Source organism: Dinoponera quadriceps, unplaced genomic scaffold (assembly GCF_001313825.1).
Source record: "Dinoponera quadriceps isolate SergipeBrazil2010 unplaced genomic scaffold, ASM131382v1 scaffold566, whole genome shotgun sequence".
Taxonomy (NCBI): Eukaryota; Metazoa; Arthropoda; class Insecta; order Hymenoptera; family Formicidae; genus Dinoponera; species Dinoponera quadriceps.
Window position 1 is genome coordinate 4,469,164 of NW_014555972.1, and position 21,871 is coordinate 4,491,034.

The 21,871-nt window shown below is 51.1% G+C and overlaps 1 protein-coding gene across 1 annotated transcript; it reads right to left on the minus strand.

The window, feature by feature from the left end:
- Positions 1-241: 241 nt before the first annotated feature.
- On the minus strand, positions 242-19,361 carry LOC106746215. Its single transcript, XM_014622526.1, has 4 exons — positions 19,274-19,361; positions 7,913-7,989; positions 3,063-7,463; positions 242-2,131 (listed from the first exon to the last, which is right to left on the minus strand). Exons 1-4 carry the CDS (start codon positions 19,290-19,292, stop codon positions 1,538-1,540), a joined length of 5,091 nt encoding a protein of 1,696 aa, XP_014478012.1. The 5' UTR covers positions 19,293-19,361; the 3' UTR covers positions 242-1,537.
- Positions 19,362-21,871: the final 2,510 nt, after the last annotated feature.

Consider the following 21,871-nt stretch of genomic DNA (forward strand, 5'->3'; position numbering starts at 1 on the left):
AGAAGCTCGGTGAATCCGCGCATTCAGGAGCTCCCCCCGCTCTCCCCACGCCCGACTTCGCTTCTCCACCTTTGTACGAGGGAGCGTATAAACAATCATTCCGTAATCGTCGGATTTGTCAGACAGCGTTAAGTGAGACCCCACAGGTCGTCGTTTCCTCCCCTCCCCCCCTCCCCGTACCCTTGTTTCGTACTAACTTATAGTGACAATGCATGTCAAATTACTAGTGTTGTATTTTGTATCTCCCGTCAGTAAATCAGCTTGTTGGTGTCGGAGGCTGGATACTTATTGTTATTGCCTCGGATAATAAATAATTTTTATGAGTAAATAAAATAAAAAAAAAAAAGATTTCTTCTTAATACGAGCACGCGAATGAGACCGCTTCTTATATTCAAGTACGCAAGGGAATAGCTTAAAAGAAATATCTTAAAGCTCGGCTCCATCTCGCTCTATGACGTCACAAAACCGATACGGCCGGCGGATGGAGCCGAGCCTTGAACTTAAAAATTACCGACTTAATTCGACTTATTTTATACTAAAATATTAAAATACAATCCGATCTCGCTCTACCCAAAATCACAACTTTTTATACGCGCTTTATATATGTTATCTTGATCACTTCGACAGCCGGTTCCATCCGTCCCCCCTTTTTTTTTTTATCCGCTTCGTTCTATCACATTGAAAACAATAGTCTCACCTTCAGCGATTGCATGTCAAGAGCCGATTTACTGCGGCGGGAGATGTGAAACGCAGCGCCAGTAATTGTTATTAATTGCCAACTTCGTCTCTCTTACTGGTGACAAACAAATCTATTTCGAAACGCGTGCGTTAAAGATTGAAGAATGAAGGCGCTCGACGCACTCGACCCGCGTTTCCGTGTATCCTCGTGAAAAAAGGTTTCACGTCGAAGGACGAGCCATTCGCGTGCCATTCTCGTTGCGATCCTCGGCCCGTAGCACATTGTCGAGAGAAAGAGAGAGAGAGAGAGAGAGGAAAGAGTAAACACGAACTCTCGCTAAAATGAAACGTCGTGAGATAAGCTCGAGCCCATTCGCGATTCGAGACGCGTGTCAGAGAGTTCGTTGGATCCGATTTTATCATTAATTTTATCGTTTGTCGTCTCAGCGGTTCCCGTTTATAAGATTTAACGGGCTTTGTCACTTATTAGGAGAGGTCTCCTAATTAAAAAAAAAAAAAGTCCTCCCCTTGTTTCACACAAAATGCCCGACTTTTTTCCTTCAATTTAGCAACATGCGTATCACGATAGCACGTATATTAATTTTGATTCAACCCAACATAATAAGATATAACAGACAAGGGGAAGAGGTCGACATGGTTCTTACCAATTTTCCCGGCGTGTACGATAACCAACGGTATTCGCGCTCATCTCACTCCGTCCGTCAGATTCTCAGCCTCCTCGTCGCCGCTGCTCCTCTCGCACAATGCTGCTCGTCGGGAGAGCCCGCGGACTCGGAACTGTTCGCCGCCGGTTCTCGGCTTTAACCGGCCGACTTATGACTATTACTACCTACACCTATCACTCGCTACGATTGACGCCTAACAATTTCGCCGCGTCGTCCGCCGTGCTGCGGAGGACTTTGTCGAGGAGGCCCTTCTCGCGTATCCCCAGCAGGTCGGAGATCAAATCGTTCTCGCCGCTCTCGCCAGGCGCGTCCGCGGGCGGAGGCGTTGGGCGGTGGGGAGGGGCGTTTTGGGAGCCGTCGTTCGCCATTCGGCCGGTCATCATGGCCATGTTGTCGTAATGCTTGTAACGCATCAGGGCGCAGGGCGCCGCATCCCCGGTCGCGACCGCCGCCACCGTCGGCAGAGAGATTCTGTCCTGAGTCCGGGGTCTGCTGGTGTTCGTGGGCACCGGCGAGTGCTGCTGGCTCCTCGGGGTTATCGTCGGCGGCTGCTGCGTGGGCGGGTTCTCCTCGTCACCGCTGTTACCTATGTACATGGACGAGTCGATGGACTCGTGCTTCTTACGGTGGCGCAGCATGCTGTGCTTCAGGGTGAACTTCCGGCAGCAGATGTCGCATTGGAACGGCCTCTCGCCCGTGTGGGTCCTCATGTGCCGCCTGAGATCCTCCGCCGACCAGAACCGTCTCATGCAGAATGCGCACACTACCTGCGGAAGTGAAAAGTTAAGCACGTGTAATTGTGGAACGAGATCTTTTGCTCCGTGCAAGGGTGCCGCTCTGTGCGGAACGGAAGAGAAGTGCAGCGATGGGACGAAGCTGTGACACTTGTCACTTTATTGTCGCGATTTCGAAAATTCCCTCGGGCTTCCTATCCGGAAATTCGTAAGAATGCAAGATTCAATGTTTATCAATTGATTGATTATTAATGACGGTTTATTAATTACACCCGATGAAAATAATATGAGACAAATATACGGGGAAATCAGTCCTCGTCATCGTGTTTATATTATATTTTTCACACACTCCTGTGTTAATTTAACACATTATGTTTGTATTATCTCAATATTTTGTGCTAAGCCGATATTCAATACGTTTGTGTGTTAAAGTAACACATTTTATACTTCAGTGTCGATTAACATATTATGAATTATTAATTTTGAGCTAATTTCCAGCATTGATATTTTTCTTACTTTCCAACACTATTCATCTTGTGTTACGTTAAGAATTCGTGTGAACCGTTTGGAGCACACGTTGAAATATGTGAAATTTAACACGAATTTTCTTATCGCGCGAGGACGAACTTGAGGCGATCTTGAATGCAAGATCTGGCTATAAACATCGTCCTATATGATAAATTCACAGAAATCATAGGTCGGCTTTGACTACTGTGAATTTATTATGTAGGGCGATGTTTATAGTCATAGGCCGGTCACGACAAAGTTCGAGATATCGGGGGTCCCTTTCCCTAAAACGCGCGCCATGGGAAACCCGGCCATTATTGGAATCGGAGGGAAACAACGGTACGGATTGGTCGTCCCCCGCTTGACACCTTTTCCGTTCCGCTTTTCCGCTCCGCGCGTGGGACGGACCCCGACGGCCCCCGGGACGAGTCCGGAGACGAGGAGGAGGACAACTTACTTTTCTGTTGCTGTAGTCGTGGAAGCGACCGCCCTTTCCCTCGCCGTCGCTCGAGTGCTGCTGCGCCAGCATCTGGTCCTCGGACGCGTCGATGTCCATGTCGAGGGCGCCTTTGGCCACCAGCATGTCGTACGAGCACTTGTGGTTCGTCTTGATGTGCTCCAGGCAGTCTTGGCGTTCGGTGAAGCAGCTGTCGCAGAGGTGACACTTGAAGGGCACGTCGACCGGCGCCGGTGAGGACTTACGGGACCTGGTGGTCTCGTGGCTCATCGCCGGCGACGTGGTGGGGTTCGATTTGGCGGGCGGCGAGTTGTCCGTCGTCTCGGAGACGCTGGACGACCGGCTCTCGTAGTCGCTCTGGTCGTTCTGCGCGGACGACTGGGTCGGGCTGTTCTGCTGGTCGCTGGACGGCGTGTCCGACCTGGATTTGGTCTTGCGCAGCGCGTGCTTCGTCGAACGGTGCTTCTTCAGGTTGCCCAGCGTGGAGAACGTCGAGCTCGGACACTGGTTACACTTGTACGGCCGCTCCGGCACGTTCCTCGTGGTGAAGGTGTTGCTGCTGCTGCTGTTGCTGCTGTTTACCACCCGCGCCTGCTCGACCTCCGGCGACGTCGAGTTACGCACGCGCCGGCTCTTGTTCGCCTTGGTCTTGTGCTTGCGCAGCAGATGCCGGTCGCAGTTCGACTTGGTGGTGAAGTGGTGCGAACAGTGGATGCACTGGTACGGCTTCTGCCCGGTGTGAGTGAGGATGTGACGTCGCAGGGACGAGGTCCACGGGAACGGGCGCTGGCAATACGGACAGATCACCCGGTTCGGCGCCATCGAGTAGGCGGACTTCTTCTTCTTCTTCCTCTTCTTGCCGGAGGTCTCGGAGTGCAGGGAGTTCGGCGAGTCCGATTTCTCGCTGCCCGAGTTGTTGTAGTCGCTGGTGGAGGCGATCAGGCCCTCCTCGTCGCTTAAGTATTGGAACTGCTGGTACTGCTGAGAGGCGTTGTCCAGGAGCTTCGACACGCTCGCCAAGTCCGCGGTGCCGTCCTCCAGCTTGCCCTGCTCGCCTCGCGTCTTCGTCTCGCCGCACGTCGACTTGCCCTCCGCTGGCGGCTCCTCCTTCACCGCGTCGGCGTTACCTGGCGCGACCTGCTCGCCGCCGTGGGACTCCTCCGACGAGGCTTCCGCGGGCTCCTCCTCCTCCTCCTCGAGCTCCATCTTCACGACGACATCTCCTCTGCCCTCGTTACCCTCCAGTTGGCCTCTCAGCAAGCTCGCGGACTCCTGAGCCTGCGGCGTCTCCTGCGAGTCGGCCCTGTCGCCCTCGTCTATCACCATCTCCTGATCCGAGTCGTTCTCGTTGTCCAACTTGCTGGCCTTCAGCTGCTGCGCCAGGATCGCGTACTTCACCTGCTCGGAGATCGAGTGCCGGCTGTGCTCCGTCGTCGGGGGGGTGGTGGTCGGCGACTCGGTGCGCGAGGCGCCCGGGTTCAACGTGGTCGCCGCCGCCAGTTGCGGCGAGCCGACGTCCTCCGGCAGAGAGGCCTCCGGATTGTTCACCGCCGCGTGGCTGGCGGGCGGCCTGCCCCGGGCCGAGTGGCCGCCCCGGGCCTTCTTCTGGCACCAGCGCTGCGGATGCTGCTGCTTCACGTGTCGGTCCATGTTGCTCCTCAGGGTGAAGCGCGCGTAGCAGATCGCGCAGAAGAACGGCCGCTCGGTGCGGTAGCGACGTTGCTTCTGCTTCGGCACCAGTATCCCGTCCTTCAGCACCATCTTCACGGAACTGCCGGACGCCGACACGCTGTCGGCCCGTCGCGTCGCCAGCTGCCGCGGCGCGGGGGACTGCTGCTGCTGCTGGCTGATCTGCGCGCTCGACTGCGGGCTCGGGTAGGGGACGCCTTGCTGCTGCTCGCTCGGGGTCTGCGCGGCGTTACCCTGAGGATGCGCCGCGTAGCTCGTGCTGGGCAACGAGTGGTCCACCATGGTGCCGCCGCCGGTGAGCTGCAGGCCGCGCACCAGGTCCCTCTGCAGCTTGCTGCCGTTCACTGTCAGCCCGTGGTTCAGCATCTGCGGGTTCAGCAGGTAAGGCGGTATCATGCCGGCGGCGCCGGCGGCGGTGAGCGAGCCGAAGTTCCGGTAGATGAGGGAGCGCGTGTTCGCGTAGAGACTCTCGAGGGACGTCGGCACCGAGTTCTGCGCGGCGTTGCTCATGAGGGCGTGCGTGAGAAACAGCGCGTGGCTGGTGACGTTGTAAATGTCCCTCTGCCTGCCGCCGTGCTGCGTCTCGTCGTCGTCGTTGGAGGCCGCCTCGCTCTCCCGTTTCCGCTTCTTGCTCAGATCCAACACGTCCATGGTGAGATCCAACGGGCCGTCCTGGCCGGTCGCCGGCGGCACGAAGTGCCCGCTCGTGGACGGCTTCGACAGATTCATCGGACTAGCTTGGATTATTCTTTGGTCCGCTCTGGTATCGCTGACTAGAGACACGCTGCCGTCCGACGATCTCGACTCGGCGTCCTCCTCGTCCGGCCTGGGGCAGTTGATCAGCGGCAGCTGCAGCATTATCAGCTCCGGGCTGTCCTTCTTCACGAGGTTCAGCGGCTCCGGCTTCTCCGGGCGCGGCAGGATCGCCGACGGTCCGGGGGTCCAAGGCTGCGTCTGGTGGTGGTCCTCGTGCTCGCTCGGATAGACGAGCGCCTTCCGCGCGTCCTCCCTGACGACACGGGGCGAGCTCCTGCCGACGGCCGCGACCACGTTGTCGTTGGTCGAGTCCTCGCTCGGATGGTAGATCAGGGCGTTCTGTATGTCCTCCTTGCTGCACATGTTGTGGGTCTTCTTCACGTGCCTCTCGCAGTTCGCCTTGGTGGTGAAGGCGTAGTTGCAGAGGGAGCACTCGAACGGCCGGTCGCCGTTGTGCGACCTCACGTGCCTCTGCAGCGTCGTCTTGTCGGTGCTGGTGTAGGAGCACATGTTGCACGGATACGGCAGCCCGTAGTCGCCGGCGTGCTTGATGTGCACGCGATTGTGGCCCTTGAGGGCGCGCAGGTTGCGCAGCACCTCGGTGCACAGCTTGCACGGGAACTCGCCCTTCAGCTTCATCTTGCGGAACTCAGCGGCGAAGGACTCCTGGCCCTCTTCCTCGGTGTACTCGGACGAGCAGGTGCCCGAGGAGCCGGACGAGCCCACGCTCGGATTGAACTTGACGTTGTTCTCCGGCGTGCTGGCGTCCGATCGCGGGAAGGATATGGGCGCGTTGTTGGCGACCGTGAGGATGATGCTCTGGATGTCCGCGAGGTCCTTCGCCTCCCGGACGTCGTGGCCGCTCGCCGGCGGCCTCCCCCCCTCCTTGCGCTCCTTCGCCGGCGGCTCGTTGTTCTGCAGGTCCAACGTCGCGAAGAAGGTCTCCCGCTTGACCTTCAGCTCGTCCGCCGGCGGCGGGCTCGCCGCGTCGAGGTTGTTGTTCGTGCTGATGTTGTTGTTGTTGTTGTTGTCGTTGCTGTTGGCCCTCTTGTTCTCGTACGGGCCCTTGCACTCCTCCTCGTGGGCCAGGTGGGCCTGGCTGCAGGGGAAGGCGCGCAGGCACTTGACGCACTGGAACTTGTTCGCCTCGCCGGAGGCCGGCCGGTGCGGCTCCCGCTCGCAGACCGCCCGGGCGATCGTCGGGAACTTGGTGGACGAGAAGTCGACGAACGTGCAGTCGTTGAAGCCGTCGACGTAGTTGCGCCCCGTACTCCCACCCCGTCCGCCGTTCCCCCCCTCGCCGAAGTGCTTCGCGTCGCGGTGCAGGCTCAGCATGCGGTGGTTCTTGAACGTGAGGTTGCACGGCTCGCACTTCGCCCGGAAGTCCGGATGGGCGCACTCCAGGTGGCTCTGCAGCAGGGCGGCGCTCGCCAAGTCCCGTCGACCGCAGACCGGGCAGGCGAAGCCCTCCTCGCCGTCGAGCCTGATGACCAATTTGAAGTTGTTCAGCAGGATCTTGCCGTCTCTCCTACGACTCTCCGGGTCGTCCTCGGCCTCCTCCCCCTCCTCCTCGCCGTCGGTGCGACACTTCCGCTTATTCGTCGCGCGACCGGCGTTCGCCGACGCTTCCTGTCGCCGGTGGTCGAGCGGCTCCGGCGAGTCGCTCGCGAGCTCGTTGCTGTTGTTGTACTCGTCCCGGCCGCTGCTGGTAGCCGGCCGCTCCGAGCCGCTACTGCCTCCTTCGGAGTCCGTGCAGCTGTTGGGCGAGGAGAGCGTCCGGTGGTGAGCCGGCCGCTCCGAGCCGCTCCTCGCTTTCTCGTCGCCGCAGCCGCCGAAGTCCTCCGAGCCGCTGCAGTCCTCCGGCTCGCTGCGGGGTGAGCTGCGCGACCGGTGATTCAGCCCCCGGGAATTCGACGGACACGTCGAGCACGGCCGCGCGCTCTTCGACAGCTCGACCTGTTTTTTTTTTCGGCAGAGATACGCGCGTCATTAGTTGAGCACGTTTTTACCCGCTAATCGCCGACCCGAAATTCTGATCCTGATGTTGAACTTTTCATTCTACAGCACGGTGGGAGCTGAGATAGCAAAATATTGGTTCAATTTTAGTTCTAATAATACAATGCAATCCCTATTTTCACTCTGTCTGATGCCGTTAATCTCCGTTTTCGTCGTTCTACCGTTGAAACAGGACGATGAGGGTAGCGTTAAAATTTATTCTGTAATGTTGAAGATTTGAAAGAGAAGTTAAAAAGTGTCGATATCGTCAAAATGGGTTCTTATTAGTTTGTATCAAATTATCATTCTTAAGGGCGTCCGAGTAACGTCAAAATTTCGACTCGGGTATTATGATATCGACGGCCCGACGCGTCGTTGCGTGCCGGTCCAGGTGACAAGTGGATACTCACGCTCGACGACGGCGACGCGGCATCGATCTGCGTCTCGGCCTCCTGCTCTTGATCCGCTCCGTTCTGAGTGTCGGACGCTGCGAAGCAAAAGACAAATTGACTTTGATAAAGATGCGGTTTATCCGACAGCTGTGGTGTCGCGAGATGCAAGAGGAATGCAGGTGTAATCGATCGAGGGATACGGGAAATACGGGCGAGACGTAAAGATGGACCGTCTCTCACTGAGAAACGTTTGAGTGTCCTTCAGGGTTTGCGTATGTGTGAAGTGGGTAATCGTATTTTATGTGTGCGTGTTTTCTTTCCTCTGGCGAAACTGAATCAAGGAAATGAGGAATATATCAGTCACATTTCTTGCAGCGATACAATATTCTTTTTATTTATTATAGAATATAAATATTTTATCAGAAGGATATCACAGCGAATTCGCGGAAATACGAAATTGAAATAATAGAAATAATAGAGGAAAAGATATTGATCACAAAAATGGAGGATACATGTTGAATCTTTTCAAGTGGATTAAATTACCCAGCAAACATAATAACTTGTTAATGACGTCAAATTAACGTGTTAACGACGCATTAGAAACGTATTAATGACGTCACTCGCGCGATTTCAACAGCGAAATCGCAGAGAAAAGCGCGGTTCGCGTTACGATTTCTCGCCGAGCCGTTTCTCAGATTTCAAGGATTGAGACACGGAGACCGGAAAAACCCGCGTAGCAAATGCGATCATCTTGGACCACAAATCTACTGACGAAACAGGAAAACCGAGACACCTCGGAAGTAACGAGGCGAGCAGTGCGCTTAAATAAATTAAGACGCGCGCGCGCTCACAAGAGTAATAAATCACACATTCTACAGAATACAATTATTTTTATATCAAATTTATTGCGGTTGGCACTATCTGCGGCCGCGGTGTTGTCCTTTCGCGTTATCGGTTTCATTCATCTCTCCGAAAAAAATAGAAACCGGAAGAGCGACGATTTACATCCCGTAAAAAGGAACAACAAATCGAGAGAACACGGAACCACACATTTTGATTTCTTTCCACGAATTTTTCATTCGCAGCTTTGCAACAACGGAACGATTGACGAATATCTTCCGCCACGGCGAGAAAATCCCGGCTCAACCTTGAACGCAACGACCCGACCTTCATAGAAAAAAAAAAGGGTCAGGTTGAAGCCACTTGACGAGACGGACGAGTAAACGCGTTTTGGCGGGAGGGAGCAGAATTTCTGGTTGTAAGAACCGGACTTGCTTCTTGCTAATAGCTAAAAATTCTGTCTCAGCCAAAACACGTTTGATTGTCTATTGTCAGGCAGATTCGAGTAAATTCCTTTTTTTGTCCGTGTTGATGCGGACGGTCACGGTGTGATACAAAAGATTTTCCATGGTGTAATTGATGTAATAATGTAAAGAAGCGAGCGGGAATGAAACGACACCGTGATGCGCTGAAAAAACCGCGGATAAATAGGAGCCACCGGATCCCAACCGGCATTGCGCCTCTCTGGAAGCTTTACCGAGTAAAGAACTGTGTCGATGGCAGGACACAAATCTGACTAAGTATTCCGGAAGCTGATACCCAGGCAAGAACCGCAGATGCAGCCGGGACAATAACATTTATCAACGGCCTCGCTCCGCGCTGTAACCGCACTCGGCGGTCTCCCCTATTTGCACACTTTTGAAGAGCGCAGCGAGCATCTCGCGATTAGAGACCACCGTTTCGAGATGCGAGACAGTATTATGAGCCGAGCAATGAGCTGTCGCATCGCAGAGAGACCGGCTGTCAATTCGATCGCCTTGATATTCCTTTACAAACACATTTAGTTGACTTAAACAAAATGCTTGTTCGGACAAACCAATTTTGTTGGTCGCGAAAACCAAAATTTGGTTTTCCGAATCAAAAGTTTGACCCTTCGAACCGAAGTCTTTTCATTCTCGCTTCAGAGAACCAAAGTTTGGTTCTCACAACCAAAACATTGATTCGCTCCTATTCAAACATTTTGCTTGAGTCGACTAAATGTCGTGAATAAATCTCACGATGTACCAATCTCTAAGAAAAGTCGAAGTTTCGCTCGCGACGGAAACGATCATGTGATTGCAGTCACCGCTCTGAGATATGATACAAACTGTGTCAATCGATAGTCTGTCATAATTAAGATTACACACACGGGGAAAAATAATTCAGAAGAACAGCAAATTTTCATGCTGTCGTAGCGAATCGATAAACGTAGAGGATATTTCTCAAGTATTTATCCCAATATTTTGGGAGTTGATTTTCTAGATGATTTTACAAAGAAGAGTTGACATAACACGTGTTGATTTCTTCATAAAGCGACTTGAATAAATTCCTTCGTTAAAATCAATTCCTAAAGTATCGGCCGGTACTTAAGAAACACCCTGTACATTTATTTCCCACAACGACGACGTTTGAAAACTTTCTGTCTCTATCATGAATCATTCTGCCGAGTGACGGATAAATCATTACGTCATCGGAGAAATATCTCGCCAGATTTCGAGAACGAAGGGATTTTTGAATGCTCGCAGCCACGCTTATCGCTGATTTGAGATATCTAAATTGCCCGGTTTTCGAAAGGGATAATGTCTTTTTTCATTTAGGGAAAATTTCAGTTTCGAAATGAACGATGAATCCTCATCGGCGATGAGAGATGAGATAAAGTCGTGCTACTAGAGAACGCGCGACGAAGTTTTGCAAGTCATAACGGCTCAATATCTGTCGATGCTGGTCGTCGCATTGTTCTATATGTATTTCCTTATCGATCGTCATGGAATTAAGCTCGGAGGCTTCGACCGTATGTATCTCGAGAGCTGCGATTACACATCCGCTTCGGATTCTAAAATAAAAATTCACGAGAAAATATCTCTCTCACCGCCACTCTTCATTTCTTCCTATGTGACTACAGAATTTTCCTCCCAGTTAACAAATGATTATATTAAATTATTAAACTTCTCGCGCATTTCTGCGCATAAAAAAGAAATGCTAGATTCAAAAAAAAAAAATAATTACTCTTTAGCAGATTGTTATTTGGATTAAGTGAATTTTAATTTGGTCAAATATCTCACCTGAATAATTTACTTGGAAGATATTTTATTTGGATCAAGCAAATATTAAATATTATTTGATCCAAATAAAAATTTACTAAATAGTGTTGAAATAATTATTTATTTGTATTTAGCACTTTTTCTTATATACACATATCGAACCATAGAATCGAGTCTATGCGAAATTAAAATCTATCCGAGAAATAGCGAGATTCAGCTTTATGCGAAATATGAAAAGGGATGAAAAGTCGGATGTGGTTATTGCGAGATAATAGTAATCGTTTTTAAACAAATTTCTGCAAAATTACAATCTATTCGACAATGTCAGTCATCCTTGATGAATGACTGTCGTTTTCCTATGTATATACATATCCACAGAATTCCTATTCTGTATGCGGTGACGGTTATAATCGCGGGACTAGATAGATAAAGATCACCAAGAATATCTCGTCGGGACCACAATAAAAATACCAGAGGAAACGGGTCGGACGAGATGAAACGACCGAGACTTGTGATCTCAACAGACTTCGATTGATATTGATAAGATTTTCCAATATCTGTACGTACACAAAAACACAACTGTTTATTCCCTCGAACGACAGCGCATTTCGTGGAATGTTTGTTATCAAATTAATAATAAATCATACGAGACGCATATAACTTGACGCAACAACAGAGACGAACGTCGAAGAGTAACATCTAACGCTTCTAATAGCCGAAAAACGCAATACGAATTTACGTTCTTCCGGGAATCTCGAAGTCGACTCACAGTCGAATATTCATACATACACACACCACTGTGTGTGCTTCGCGTTGAATATTCAGCAATTTTTTTCACCAACAGCGCCCTCCAATTTCGTTTCTTCAACAAATTTATTTTAGTCAAGCGAATTTCACGAATCTCATTACGTATTTCGGCTCCTTCGATTCGATATTATTCGACCGATCTATATTAGATGACGTAAGAATTATCGTAATTATATCGAAGACACGATTTATCTTGTGTAGCGACAGAAAGCGGACCCCCCGGGTGATATCGCGTTACGCAGGTCGCTCGCCGAATTAAACGGCCGCACCATAGTGCGGTCGTCGTGTGGACCCGAACGAACCTGCCCAGGCAGGCGCCCATATAGACATACCTGTCGGCAGGTGAACTTTATTCATGCGCGTAAATCACGTGCGCGCGTGCACGTTCCAGCGGAGTGCGGTAAAACGGGTCTGATCAACTTCGCCTGCGGCTTGGCTCGTGTCTGATCGTTAATAGCTCCCCGCGACCTGTCGTTGTCCCGACCTTCCAATCGGGCGGCTCATCGGTGACGGATGCATCATCGTTCTTATTGTCGTTAATTTCATCATCACCGCCCGCGAGAGATCATTTTCGTATCCTCGTTGAAACTTATCGATCTGACGATTTTGCACGTCGCAGTTTATGGGAATTCACTGGAAAGTGAATTCCGACGTGGAAAAATCGTGGAAGCCGAATTGCTCCTGCCCGCCGAATAATAAATCAGGTTTGCATAATTCTCGAAACCGAAGACGAATTCTTGGAACTTTAATTATGCCCGGCTTCGAAATATTGACATACAACAGTCTCGAGGCGCGTCTGTCATCGACGGAGATAAGTTTGGTATTTTTGTATCACGTCACGATTATCCGGCGAGATAGACGGCGGGGAAAATGTACGTATCCGACGCAAAAACGTCAATACGCGCGCGACTCGCGCGTTGACGCACGAGAAACGCGGGCGACGAGGAAAAATAGAAATCGGTTTTCGTGGTTCACGGAACGTCGTAACGACGGGTCTCCGCTACCGACCGCGATCGTTAGAAATGGAAAGCATACCGCGCGACAGGCAAGATTTCCAATTGCGACGCGATCGAGGATCTATTCCGAATTTCACCCGCTGATCCCGTCGATTCCCGTCCATCCGGTGAAATTTCGGACGGACTCGCGTACACCGGGAGAAATTCCGCGAGAATTGCAGGTTATTCTTGGCAAATCAACTGCATCCTCACGGGGAAAAATAATTCAGCGGGACGATAAATCTGTTTGTAAATGCTGTGGCAAATAGATAAATATACTAGCTGTTTCTTAACTATGTTGAGAGAAAAGAAAATGTTACATTCTAGTAAATATTTGCTAAGGAGCATTGAAGTAACTGTTTTACTTGGTTTAAAGACATGCTACTTGAATGTAGCATTTATTTCTTCCAGTGTACCGTCCAATTGCGAGCTGATTATTGAGGTCGACTTTACGAAGAAAAGTTCATATGAACGTACGCTTCTTTCTCCATCAAATGGCCTCAAAAGTCAACTCTAAAAATATTGGTACGTAAGAAACACCCTGTATATTCATTTATTTGTCACGATAATACTGTACACATAATTACTGTCCGCTAAATTATTTCTCTCCGTGGTTTTTTGATTTTGATTAAAAAAGAAAATAGTAGCAACACATATATATAAGATTATCACTGACATTAAAGTAACGTTCACTAGAAAAATGTCTCCCGATAACAGTTCTCTCACACTTGTGCGATTATAATTACAGATATCAAAAATGTTTTCTCAGTGCGAGGGGAATTGGAAAACGTGAGTCTAAACGCGTCGTCACGAATAAACAACACGAACGTTAATTGCGTAGGATTGGACGATGTTATGGAATTCGCGACGAGTTCATTAATATAAATTAATACAGATTAATGAAGTCGTCATTTTAGCCTTTCAATGTTTTTCCCACGAGAGATATATATACGGATATCATTTATTTCGTATGCGTGTCTCTGTCTTAATAACTGATTCTTCCACTGTTATGTGCGCGCATTCTGACGTTATATCTGGCGTTTTGTGATGATGATGATGACGACGACAACGCACGCACGTTCACGATGCGTACGATGTTACGCAACATAAACATAGAAATATAAAGAAAATCTTCGCACGGAGATGGGACTAAACGCGCTTTAGCTTAAACAACACGCAGATAGCATCGTGAAAAATCGCGTTGGGTTTTCGCACGTGCGCAAAACTTACCCGAGGACAAAGAAACAAATAACAAAGCGGATCGTTGTTAAAACAGACGCGAAGGGAAAGATAATTTTATATTAAACATTATTCTAAGATTTTCCTGCATAATCTCGCGTCCTGCTATGCAGACAGAGCTTTACACTAACCTCGAGTCTACGTCTAAATTTTCTCGAATCCGACCTCCGGATCTCGGTCAGATCCGAAGGAATCTGCCACTTGGGAATTCTTCCGCACCTGCGAGAACAACTAAATACACGTGCTCGTAAATGTTCCCGAAGATATATATACCACCAAGAAGCAGGGAAGAAAGGGCGCGTTTCAAGCCTGCCGGGATGAACAGGCCGCAGGCGGGGGAAGGCCGACTCCCCGGAGCGAGCGTCGGCCGAAGGGAGCCGAGCGTGCGAAGCGGAGGACCAGAACGAGCGTCACACGCCACGCCTATATCTGCATTGCACCCCGGGGCGCGACCTCGGCGGGGTGCCGCCGTAGTGAAAAGGGAGCACAGTGTCATGCCCGCTACGAGGGCCGTACATGCGCATTTCCGTTCCGTCGCTAGGGTGTCCCACCTACGAATCGCGGGGAAGACTCGCGTGAGAGGATGATGCTGCGCGCTGAAGCAGCCCGCCGCGGGTGGGAGAGAAACGAACGCGGCGAGTCGCAGCGGCTCGCTATTGCCCGCCTCTCATCTCTCCGCGGGGCTTTTATCTTCTCGTTTCCCCTCCAGTACGATCGTCGTGCTCCCTACCATCGTGCACACGCCCGTTCCCCCCGGGACGGCTTCCTCCTCTTCCTCCCTCTCTATCTATCTATCTCTCTCTCTCTCTTGTTTTATCTCGCTCGCACCCTCTGCGCAGGTTATCGCGCCCTTTTATCTGCTCTGCGCTGGGACGTACCCCCCGGCTAACGTTGTTCTTTCCTCTTGCCCTGCTTATCTCGCTCGGACGTGCTGCTCTCCGCTCGTGTGATCGCCAGTTCCTTCCTCGTCTCCCCCCCTTTGAGCTTCTCTTCTCTCCGTTGGACGCGTCTCCCTTTTTCTCTCTCCCGCCGTCGCCGCCGACATCCGTCCATCGCTTCGTCCGCCGGCGATCACGCCAAGCGCGGCGCGCTTCTTCTTCTCTCCTCTTCGTCTTCCTTCCTGCCCGCAGCCGCAGACTCACGACCACGTCCCGTCCTCCTCCTCTCCCTCCTCCACCCCTCCCACCCNCCACCCTCCCGATCCTCTTTCCTCGCCTGATCCCTCCGATTCTCCCGTCCTCGTAACCCTGCCGTCTCGTGTTCCCCTTTTCCTCCCTGCTGCCGTTTTTCTCTCTTGCGCCGACGACTCTCTTCCCTCTTCGCGCCATCCTCCTCTGCCCCCTCCTGGCCGCTTCTGCCCTCGTCATCCCCGCTTCCTCCACGCTCGGATACACCCACGCACCACGCAGGAGAAACAAAGATGGCGGTCGGTTAGTATGTTTCGAGAGTCGTAGCTCTGACAACCTTGGGTGCAGCCATCCGTGACCCGGCGCGGAGCAACCCTTCGCCCGCGGCTGTGACTCCACGGAGAGTTGACGCACGAGCACCCGTCTCTCCCCTGGCCGTTTCCTCTGTCTACCCTCTTTCTTCCGCTTATCCCGTTTTCCGTCGGTTCCACTGGCGGAACAGATGCGCCGATCCAGCCGCGCGTCCCTTCCACGGCGATCGGTGGCGCGAATGGTGGTGCTTGTCGAGCGTCACGCCCGGGAAATTTTATAATTTCTCGAAAAGAACACTATCTAAGGTGGTTTTCATATTTTCGCCGCAACGATTCAGAGAGATACAGATTGACGGAGGTGTAAATTAAAGTAGTTGAATCGACCGTAGTTGAAATCTAATGTTATCTTTGTATCATCTTCAGATTCTCGTACACGCACAGAGAAAAAATCTTAAATCAACGGTGGATATTCCTTACACATATAAGCGGGAATATTATAATATTCTTCGACGTTTCGCCTCGAATCGAGCACCGGTAATATCTGCGTCGGATTCAACTAAAATCGAGGCTAAAAGTTTACGAAGATTACAATATTCTTGCTTATGTACGAAAATATCTACTCTCGATTCAAGATTAATTTTTCCTCCATATAGCTGCCGTCTACTTGTCGCGTAATTCCACGGTCCTACGGTTAATCGTTAACATGTGACATTTACGTTTCATCCATACACGCAATATTATTTGGTACTTTTTATTATTACGCAACCGCATCCGAGATACGCGCGAGAGAGCGGAGGCTACAAACACCCGCATACCTCCGTTAGAAGGTCGGCGGATTCAAAGGCAAATATTCATCGTTTCGAGCTGACGCTTCTCGAGCGACAGCAGAAGCGGTCCTGCGGAAAGCGGCTGCTCGACGACGCGCGTGTACGCACCGATGCGGGCGGTACGTGCGCGCCGCACACACACGCACGAGAGCCGATACATGCGCAAGACTCTCCGAAAAAAATCTGCGTCGCGGCTCATTAATCGGTACGATCGACCGAGGGTGGACGGTTTTACATGCCGCGAAGGATGTCACGCAAAGTGCTCTCTCGTATACGTGGCCCAACCGAGTGTTTCCGCATGTACCTAGACGGGGTTGTCATACCTACCTACCTACCTACCTACGACCACAGATATAGATCGCTTTCGTAATAACGCCTGTACAAATCCTAGATCGACCTTACCGCCGTCGGCGGGGCAGGGGCGTGAGAGTGATGAAAGGTGCGGTTGGCGAACGTCTACTAATCTTCAGCCGCGAGCGGAGATCGATCGTGCATCATCGCGCGCGTCGTCGTCGTGCGGCTTTTTCGTCAAGATGATTCGCGAAGAAAGAGACCACTCTCAACCGATGATCTCATTCGTGATCGTATCTTGAGAACGGAGATTGGAATCTCCGTCGGTCGAGGCGCGTCCGAGTTTCTCTTTACTATCATCAGCGAATACGGAAACAATAAAGCGTACGGCGAAAGAAATCAAATATCAAGAACGATGCACGAGCCGCAAGTAATCACCAACGATGTAATCACGAACGATAGGCGAATCGACGATTCTGCAAATTGTTTCAGCTCTTTCCAAGCTTTGTGTTAAAATTTATACGATCGATCCGTCAAGCGTATCTCTCATTCTCTTTTATACATAATTATTTAAATGTACTTCAAATGTAACATATGTGTAACATAAATATGATTGATTTTGCATTGTATTCAATTTATGCGATTTTTCGGATGAGATTGCCGAAAAGATCCATTTGAAAGTCAATAAACGTGCCGGACTTATTAGTCAATATAAACATCGCTAATTAATCTGTCTCGCTTCCGAAGGGCGTCCTTAGGCGAGGGTGAAAAAGGGAGCGGTTGACTTTCTACACCACGCCCTAATTCGGGTTTCATGGAGCCGTATAATCATCCCTGCGCCCTCACAGGGGGGGTTGAGAGAACAAAATTCTTTCTGGTATCCGCGCGTGTGAGTCGAAAATCATCGCATCGTAATTCGAAAATAATCTCCCGTATATTCTCGCCGAGAATACTTCGACAAACACGGGGAAACGAAATCTTCGCTCATTTACTCAACAAATTCCTTGTGACGAGCTTGTGAGGAGCTGTCAATAAAGATTATTTCTCCTTATCTATGCTCAATTATACTTTGCATTTTTAAATATGTTACAATTCGTCATTTCTGTTATGAAAATATTTGCATGAAATGAAAATGAATTATTCACGAGAGGGCCGACGCGTTTATTTTCGTTTGAATCACAGAAATCCTCCTCGATTTAAATGAAAACTTTGCTGCATCTTTGCAGCAGAGAGAAAGAAAGAGAGAGAGAGAGAGAGAGAGATAGAGAGAGAGAGAGAGAGAGAGAGAGAGAAGACAAAGAAAGCTATATGTACCTCCTCGATTTATGAAAGTTTGTCGTACAAAGATATAAATGTGTAAAATCGAGATATATTTTATATCTGTGCACGCTGTGCGCTCGCATTATAATTTACTAATCGGAGAAAATTCTGTCTCCTTTTCGCTCTATCCCTTTGACAATGTTTGCATATAGATCCGGAATCTTCCGAAAAGTGTCTCGTAGGCATTGATCGTGCCTCAGAATAATAGATGGTCCTTATCGGCTTAGAAATCTCCCGTCGTTATAAAGATCGGAATTTTGACACGTCATCGTTGTGACGCGTATATCCGACACAACCGACCTCTGACATTTCTCAACTACCCCCCGTCTGTCATTACCGCGAAGAACATTGACGAGCCGCCGCTTTGCGTTCATCACGATCGATCGCAAAATCCTTCTCGGGAAAGAGAAGATTCTCGCGTATCGCTTGTATTTATATATATAAGTCCACTTTTCAGATGATATTTCAGATAATTTTCCCGCGCAAATAAAAACTAATCAGAGCCGCGGTATTTCTTCTTCAGCGTCGATGCATCGAGTGCAGATCCGAGATACGAAATGACGCGATCGCTGTTAGGAAGACTGTCGCTGGATTAAACGACCCCGGATATCGCACGCGCTTATCGACTTTGTCTAACGCGATGCGTGAGAAGAAACCCGGCGAATTCGATTGACTGGAAATCCGATCCCGACGAATGCGACCGCCCACGCGAATATAAATAAATAAATAAATATATATATATAGAAAATTGCGTAATTAATATACAATTGATATAATCTCGTTATCTCGGCGAGACCCGTTTACGAATTCTCTCCCTCGGCTCGCTCTCGAGATCGGCCATGAAGAAGACGCGCGAGTGTGCCGGCTAAGTATTATAAAATTTCACCTGACGAAAGAGCACACAAATGCACACGTGTATCTTTATGTGTGCGTGTGTATATGTGTGTGCTTGTACGTATGTGTGCGATACGCCAATCTTGGTGCGAGGTCGGCTCTCGAAAAAACACTCGCGGGGAATGGCAGACGAGAAAGAGGAACGGGCACTCCTCGTGCGGAAGGAGACCGAAAGAGAGAAATGGGGAAAAACGGGGCGAAATCGAAAAGGAAGAAAAAAAAAGAGACGACCGGAGAGATAAAGGGGAGAGTAAAAAGTGCACGAGTAAAAAAAAAAAAAGAAACTAAATGCGACCGATAATTGCGCTCGGCTTCACCGTCCTTTCCTTGCGGTTTTTTCAATCCTTATCGCGAGCCCATCATATCTGAGCGAAAAAAAAAAAAAAACACGGAGAAAAATCCTCGAAGGAGCGGACATCTCATAACGTCGGCACTGTTTCCTTCGCGACACGTCTCTCTCACGGCGAGGTGATAGCGGACACACTTACCTTTCTTCGCGTAATCCATGGTTCCCCGATGTCAACGATCCCACCACCACACTGGCAGACTATCGAGCCTCGGCGAGCTGGATCCTGGACCTGGCGAGAGTTCACACCGCGCGTCCCGAACGGGACGCAAACTCCACCACTCGAACAACAGATCACAATTCCACACTAGTCCATCGGCGCTCGGCTATCTCTATCTCTCTCTCCCTCTCTGTCTGTCTCGCGCGCGCGCGCGCGCGCTGCCGACGCACCGCGTGCACTTTGATCCCGGGTTGTGACCCGGGATCCTGGAGGATGGAGATCCGGAGGACGCGATGATAAGTTTTTCTCCGTCGGAATTCCCCCCGCGGATCTGCCTGCTCGCTATTGCTCCGACGCGACTCCACCGGGTCGTTCGTCGCGAATACGCATCGCGTATCACCAGGGGGAAAAAAGTGTCGAGCGTGAGACGACGATGACGACGACTCCTCCGGACGACTGTTCTCTTCACGCTGACGAACACGACTGACTGTCACGACGATCGATCGCGCTTTGTACTATCTCTCTCTCTCTCTCCCTCGGTTTCTCTCTCCTTTTCTCGCACTCGTGAGCGACGTACCGCGACGTCTTCACCGCTCTGCATCCAGCAAGAGACTGAGCACCGCGGCTGACTTGGACTCCGGCTACGGAAGTGATCGTGAAACGAGAGGAACCGAACGCTGAGGCTCAGGAGTGGGGGACCAGACGTAGGCAGGGTAGGAGCGAAAGGGGTGGGCGAGAGGGATGCGATCGGCTGTTTTGCATGGGCGGGAGCGGGGAGGCGAGAGAGAGAGAGAAGAAGCCCGAGGGGCGGGAGGGGAAACGAGGCGCGACGGGAGGAAAGAGACCTCTCGGGGTCCATGAGAACGGGTCACGACAGGCCGGCTCACCGCGCAGAAGTGAGACGCCGCTTCTGATTCCTCTCAACCTGCGCCGGGACTCATCATCCCTTCCTTCCCATTGGTCCGACCCCTCGCCCCGCGCTCGTCCCGGTCTATCTAACTCTCTCTCTCTCTCTCTCTCGTCCTCCCGCGCGCGCTCTCTGGACTCTCTTGCGGTCACCCCCACCACTACTGCCAGCGGACGGAGAGTCCCCCCGCCCGCAACCCTGCGGCGGACCGCGCGCTCGCTAGCCTGACTTCTGCTGGATACTTGTACGTGGGTACATGTGCCATGGGCGTCCGGATGGAATATTCTTCACGGTTGCGAGAAAGGGTGAGAGAGAGAGAGAGAGGGAGGGGGGGAAGGAGACGACGTTTCTTCACGGGTTTCTTAGGTCCCAACGAGAAATTCGCGGCCGGTTCTGACATTTTTCGAGAGGTATCCTGATCGTATTTTCCGTGCAGATGTGAAATTTCAGACGGAGGGTCTCGAGATTTCACTCCGAGGAATTCGAGAGAGGAGACGGGATTTCCTCGAGATAAATGGACCCCGTTGAAAATTTCCGAATGGATTTCCACGGGAAGCCAAGAGAACTCGCGCGAATCCGTATAACATATTCAAAATCCGCGCAGGAGTCCGTAAGAACTGTTACCTGGGATCTGGGCTTTTTATCCAAATCCACGGGAGGTCCGTGGAATTCCGCGTGGATTTTTCCCACACGAGTTCCTACCTTGCCCTTTTTTTTTTTTTCAACAGGGAAGTAATAGTTTGTCTTAACTACTTCGCATAGCTGTGAAGCGATTCACGGGTGAGTTCGGTGAATCCACGTCGATTAGAGCGGAGAGAACCACGATGGGATATTTCGCGTACGCCCGACGAAGGTAGGATCGATCGATCGATGCTCTGTGAAAATTAGATCGCGCACCGAGATACCCTCTCGGGCCCTCGTGTTCTTCCTTACTTCTTACGTTTCATTCGCGCTTCCGTAATTATAAGACGCGATTCACGATGTCGAAGCCGCCACAATGATCTTCAAGGAAACGATCTTCATTTACGCGCACGTAGCATCCCGCGCATGTTTATTATTATTATCACCGCGGAAAACATTCGTCCTCTTCGTCTTCCTTCGCGGCCCCCCTTTGCGGACGCCTATGGACTAAGTACGTGTTTTCCAGCGGAGGAAACCTTCGCCCTTCCCGCCGCCGCTTCCTCTCGCTCGCTCTATCGCGTATCTCTCTCTCTCCTCCTGCCTTTCCCCCATCATCGCTCTTCGCTGTCTCTCTGGTCCCCCTCCTGGCCCTCCCTCTTTCTCCCGCTATCGCTCTCTTCGTCCGGCGCGTTCCACGGAGATCGTCTGGACGTGTGCGTCTCTTTGTCTGACGCGCATCCAATCCCCACCATCCACGGGGTCTGTACCTATGCCGCTAAGCCATCATCATCGGCCACCGGTGTGTATGTACCACACACACATACATACATCGACGACTGGAATCGACTCGAGCCTAGTCGAGTCGGCGCCTGACGCATCTGCCACCCACACCAACGAGAGACCACCCCCCTCGATGGATCGCGCGCTGCATTGTCATCCACGTCCGACGACGACGCGAGCTACCCCGGACGAGCCCGCTTCGATCCATCGATCTCCCACCTGATTCAGTCTCCCTATCTCCAAATCGGTTCACCCCCCCCCCCCCCCCCCCC

What these genes read in the sequence shown, in the direction of transcription:
- LOC106746215 (XM_014622526.1), bottom strand. An exon ending in CCGCGTCGCCGTCGTCGAGC is followed by an intron (nt 7,464 to 7,912) that starts GTGAGTATCCAC and finishes AAAAAAAAACAG; the next exon opens with GTCGAGCTGTCGAAGAGCGC. An exon ending in ACGACTACAGCAACAGAAAA is followed by an intron (nt 2,132 to 3,062) that starts GTAAGTTGTCCT and finishes TCACTTCCGCAG; the next exon opens with GTAGTGTGCGCATTCTGCAT.